This window comes from Carya illinoinensis, chromosome 15 (assembly GCF_018687715.1).
Source record: "Carya illinoinensis cultivar Pawnee chromosome 15, C.illinoinensisPawnee_v1, whole genome shotgun sequence".
Classification (NCBI taxonomy): Eukaryota; Viridiplantae; Streptophyta; class Magnoliopsida; order Fagales; family Juglandaceae; genus Carya; species Carya illinoinensis.
In genome coordinates, this window is record NC_056766.1 from 37854005 (window position 1) to 37859677 (window position 5673).

General features: G+C 32.9%; 1 protein-coding gene across 2 annotated transcripts; it reads right to left on the minus strand.

Annotated features, from left to right (window-relative positions):
• Positions 1–576: 576 nt before the first annotated feature.
• On the minus strand, positions 577–4100 carry LOC122295470 (60S ribosomal protein L7-1-like). Of its 2 annotated transcripts, none has more exons than XM_043104505.1 (6): positions 3942–4100; positions 3164–3370; positions 1958–2055; positions 1742–1879; positions 1067–1169; positions 577–986 (listed from the first exon to the last, which is right to left on the minus strand). In XM_043104505.1, the coding sequence occupies exons 2-6, from the start codon at positions 3350–3352 to the stop codon at positions 774–776; spliced, it is 741 nt and encodes a 246-aa protein (XP_042960439.1). In that variant the 5' UTR covers positions 3353–3370; positions 3942–4100; the 3' UTR covers positions 577–773. The 2 variants fall into 2 exon arrangements, with proteins under 2 accessions (XP_042960439.1, XP_042960440.1); XM_043104506.1 differs by having other exon boundaries at positions 3164–3365; positions 3942–4085.
• Between the last annotated feature and the right edge of the window lie 1573 nt (positions 4101–5673).

Below are 5673 nucleotides of genomic sequence, written 5' to 3' on the forward strand. Positions count from 1 at the left end.
GAGGAGAGTTGTAAATAGTAGTAAAAAAATATGTGAAAAGTAATAATAAATAATTAATAATAATAAAAAGTAAGGAATAGTAGTAAAAGTAGATAAAAAGTAATAATAAAGTAATGAATAATAGTAAGAAGTGTTAAAGATACCTCAACACCCAAACACAATAGGCACATCTAAACCACATGCTTTTGACGGTTTGATAAAATCACATTGAGTAGCAACTCCCACGTTGATTTTTTATTAGTTGGAGTTGGATCTATCATGTTTCTAATGATTTTCAATATATAATAACCTTGACTAATCTTTGTTTAAGTCCATATATACTTGATTTTGCTCCAACTTTTATATCATTCAATAATATGAGAAAAAAGTGGCAATAGTTCGACTAGAAAAAATATTAGTGATTTATGCATTATAGAGCACAAGTTTCGCGCACTCCTTCAGAGAAAAATAAGAAAAATGTGGGACACACAAACTAACTTCTTCATGATGAATCCAATTTTATACAAAATAGAATGAGAGAGAAGTGCACACCCTAAAACCGTATCTGGCATTATTAAAAACAAATACAACCTTATGTTAAGAAAGAAAACATCGAATTAACAGCAAGTTCAATACAAGTTGAAATGAAGAAAAAAAATTGATACCATTCAATTAGCAGACCAAATTAACAGCAGCTTCAAAATTGTGATACATCAGACAGCAGGTCGTTTGAGGGGCAGTTTATAAACTACATTCCATATTTTTTAGTGTATGTATTACATGCTTTCTTAAAACTAATTCATCTTACTGATTAGTTCATTGATTTGATCCTCACGATTCCCAGTGTCTCCCCCTTGCTTGTACAACATTTTGCTTCCTAGCAAGCCTTCTGGCTTCTTGAGTTTAAAGGGATATAAAAATTTAGTAACCTCCTTGAAATGTGGACCAACATTTGCGATCTCGTGCACAATATCTTCGATGCATATGATGCCAAACTTCCCTAATGCCTGCAGCAAAAGACAGGCAGAAAGAGGATTAGAAACTTTAGGCCAAAAAGATGTTTAAACTCCAGGATTCAACTCTATACCTGTTCAATGATGTTATTGTCTGTGAGGGGAACCCGCTGCTTGTCTATCTTTGCATAACCCTTCTTGTAAATCAGCTCCTTAATGCTCTTTAGATTTGGGTATCTTCACAAACAAGCAAATCTCGTTAGAATAACAAAACACTATAAGGGGCACATCAAGTAAGGGCATCATAAGAATAATCTTCCTCATTTGAATTTCAAAATGCAAGGAAATTCACGTATCAAGGGAAAAAATCAACTTAAAAGAGCCTGATACTCAGATTTCTGTGGCTTGTTAGCATGCCTGATCCAAGAAGGTGGTCACATAGATCTTTTTTTTTTTGATAAGTAGGTGGTCACATAGATCTTAAATAAGTAAAGTAGAAACCCCCAAGGCAATGTTGATGATCTGATCCAAAATTATAAATATAAATTTGTCGATGCTATCTGGAAAAGAATTAGTTACTGCAGGAAGAGCATTATGAAATAATAGTCTATAGAAAGAACCCAAAAGACAGAAAAACAAGTAAACAACAGGAACACAAAGCTACTTACTCCTAGTCCTTAATGTAAAGCTAAAAGCTTTATTTGAATTATTGTTCAAGTTCCCTCTAGATATTGACATTTATCCTACAGCTTGTTCAGTACATCATTTGTATTGTATCAGAATTAGAAAAACAAGGTTGTGTATCCTACCCATATGTGACGTATGGCTCCACTCTTTGCAGCTTTTCCATAATCCCTTCATTTACCTTCACAAATATACCACTGAATGTTGACCTCAAGCTCATGTTGTACAAGACCTTCCTCGTTTTTTGATGGATTTCTCTTTTCCTGGGACACAGAAGGAGATATCAGGAAAAAAAAGGTACATAGACCACGAAAAATCACCACAAAACATCAGAATCCCACCCATGTATGCGAATGACAAAAAGCAGTTTCGATTTTGTTGGCGCTGATGTCGGTTGTTTCCTCTTTACCCTATGTTTCATCTTAATGAGGTCCAACTCCTGCATGAAAACAAAAGATAAGACTTATTCAACAGTTTTCAAATATGAACTGTGTCGAACTTTTGACAGGCAACTAGGCAAGTGAATATATTATTAAATTGCAGAAAATGCAAGAACAGCCATCTTGCAAAACATTGGCCTAGGAGACATTAAGCTTAAAATAAAACTCACATGACTACCTTTCCAATCCTATAAACTGGACACCTGGATGAGCAAACACATTTTAATGAATATTGCACGCTTCTCACTTAGTTATCATAGAAAACTCCATCACACCTACTATCAGGATATTGCACAATAGGCCTGTCTAATATACCAAACTTTGGCAGGAAAGTGCAGGAAAAGCACCTATATAGTTATTCAGACATGGTAGATCTTTAAAAACTTAATTATTCCTGAGGGTGTGAACTTCACAACTTCAACAATCAGGACACGTTTCCATTTCCTGATACAACATAACTAAATTTTCTTGATCGGTTACAAAACTAAATGGACACTGTCTGAGTCCATTTAACATAGTTTTATATTCTATTATCCTTCCTAACATTTCACTCATCTAACAACATAGTTTTAGATGCTAAAGTCCTCCTGATATTTTAGCCATGGAGCATTTCCAACTAATCACTCACACCATACCCTCAATTACTACTTTTCTAAATTTTGTATATACTGCCTAACCCAAAAACTCATGCCTCAAATAAATGAAACAACGGTTTTCACTCCTCCAAAGAACACTAGAAAGAGAACTTCAAATTCCCCTATTCCAACTTTTCTAAAATGTCAATCTCCTAAACAAATAGTCTACAAATAGAAACAGTCCCAGCTATCTCAACCCCGTGATGGGTACATAATAATGGCCACCATCAAAATAATGCCCAATGCTAAAACTTCTGCATTCTGGCGTATGGAACAAGAAGTTATATCAACCAACAAAAAACATGGAAATACATTCTACAAATTCCAACTGCTAAAAAGCAAATAAAGAAACATTACATCAGTGTCATAAAAAAAACAGTACAACCTTAAACCTCGTGATAAAGTAAAATAAAGCACACGCACGCAAACTGAGATACAGGGTTCGCGTACATATATAGATAGAAACAGTTACCCTAGCGCGGTACTCTTTGATGAAGTCCTCGGGCATTCTGATGAAGTCATGCTTGGCTTTCTTCCTAATCAAAGAGTTTCTCTCTTCATACTGGGCTTTCCTCTTGAGTGCCCATTCTTCATTGCTCTTTCTTTTCTTCAATATTATCTCCGGTATGTAAGTGAACGGCTTCGGCTCCTCTTCTGCCATCGTCTTTCTTTTCCTGCCCTGTATGCAATTTATTTAAAGCTGTTCAATTCTTCTCTGCTTAGTTTTTCTAAACTTTCTTGATAACCAAACGAAAAACAACCCTAAATTGAAATCCCATATAAGCTGTTCAATGCACCACTATAACACCCCTTCTCTATGGTCACCATGCACCTAGCATTCAAAACGCCAGTTAGCAATCTGATTCGTTTATTGATATAGAAGCATAATTGAGAACCTTCAAAATGGGGATGAAAGCTCATTGGGTGTCTGAAAAAAACAGAGGAAGGACCACTTTCAGCCCATCCAAGATATCCTGAGAAGCTACCTACGACTGTATTTGCCTTCTAAAGGACCAAAAGCTAAATGGAAAATTGGAATTTCCTTGAAGCCCTTCTCAAAATATAAAAAAAAACCGCCACTACCATGAGTTCTTAACTATCTGCATTCAGACCTTCCATAAACGATTAAAAGAATATGGAAACAGCATGAGTCTCGATAACTCTCCAATGAGTAAAGCTGTGCCAAAGCATCAAACATAGTTCAATCACCAAACGGAAAACAGAGTGGGAGAAAGATAGAAGATGCTTACCGGCGTGCAGCAGACCAACGGAAAACAGAGGGCAGACGGCGTGGGTGGCGGCGGGAAAAAATTTACAGAGAAGAGAAAGTGGGTATCTGGAGGTTGGGGGGACGACGCGCTGGAGACAGGGCATACGGAAGAGATAAAAGGGTTTGGTGCGTCGTTTAGAACGTCGTCGTTTTGGTCCTCTTCCAGTGAAAAATGCTACGTACCTCGCCCACACCACACCCCATCATATAATTTGTTATTTTTTTTTTATTTTATTTAAATGTATATATTTACACATGTAATATGTATATTTAAATATAACGGTAAAAATGACAAATCTACGTAGATATATGAGGGTTTGGCTTGCATCTGTGTCAAAATAACAGGACATTTCCTATTAAACAATTAATGATTATTTGTTACTAACCAGCTATTTAATAACTTTTATTTCTTATATGTCCAACATATATAATCATTTTTAAATATTTATTCATTAAATATAAAGGTTTGGCTTGCATATTTATTTATTAAATATTCATTAAACATATTTATTTATTAAATATACAGGAGGCAAGCCAGACCTAAATATAATAACTTGTAACAAATATATTTATATCTTTTACTTTTATAATATTTATATATTTTGATTTTATAATATTTATAATAAATAATATATTATATACCAACACGTAATAAATAACCTAACAAATGCAAGTGCTTTAAATTTTATTTTAAGAAAATTTTGACAAAACATTTATACGAGTAATGTTAAATATATTTTAGAGTCTATAAATTTCATGTATTTTTTTTTTAAAATGAGTTTTAAAATTAAAAATATAATTTTTTAAATAAATCTCAAATGAGAATAATATAATTTGTTTTCACACGTCCCAAAATTAAAATTATAAATATTATTTTTAAAGTTAGAGGGGGATAAAATATGTTGGGTACTTCATATATGAAAGTTATTAAGTGACAATATGAAAGATTTTGAGTGGACCGAAATGAGCACAAGTGTATATGGAGAGAGAAGAAAATAAGAAAGAATTTGAACGGTTAGGATTGCTTGTTAGTAGCCAATCATGGCCATTAATTCTTTAGCAGGAGATTTCCTGTTATTTTGGCACAGGAGGCAAGCCAAACCCGATATATGATATAGGATATGATAGGTAGAGTTTTTCCTTAGGTCCAAATTGGTTACACAAAATTAAAAATCTAATCTCATCTCATCTCAATTCATTATTATAATTTTTTTCAAATCTCTATACAAAATATAATAAATAATTTAACTTTTTCAAATTTCAATACAAAATTAATATTAAAAAAATTATATTATAATAATATTTTATTCATTACTATTTAAAATATTTCATCTCATATGTGTAACCAAACTGGACTGGCCCTATTTGGTTACCAAATCCTCTTTAACTCAATTCATCTCATCATTACACATTTTTCAAATCTCCATACACTTTTTCAAATTTCTATACAAAATATAATAAAAAAAATTTCACATTTTCAAATCCCAACACACTCATAATATTTAAAACTAACATTCTAACAATATTTTATTTTTAACTCAACTCATCTCAATTCAACTCAACCTAACATCAAAACCCAACATAATGTTTGGATTCCGAAATCAACCATTTTCCCTACAAACCTTTAATTTAAATTATTTTTAACCCTTTATGAAAATGTTTCATCTTCACTTTCAGGGATGATTCTAGTTTTGATTTGAGCCAAATTTGTT

Coding starts and splice junctions, on each gene's coding strand:
- LOC122295470 (XM_043104505.1), bottom strand. CDS start 3,352: ATGGCAGAAGAGGAGCCGAAGCCGTTCACTTACATACCGGAGATAATA. Junction 1,880..1,957: donor TTTGTCATTCGCATACATGG/GTGGGATTCTGA, acceptor TCTGTGTCCCAG/GAAAAGAGAAATCCATCAAA. Junction 1,170..1,741: donor GAGCCATACGTCACATATGG/GTAGGATACACA, acceptor TTGTTTGTGAAG/ATACCCAAATCTAAAGAGCA.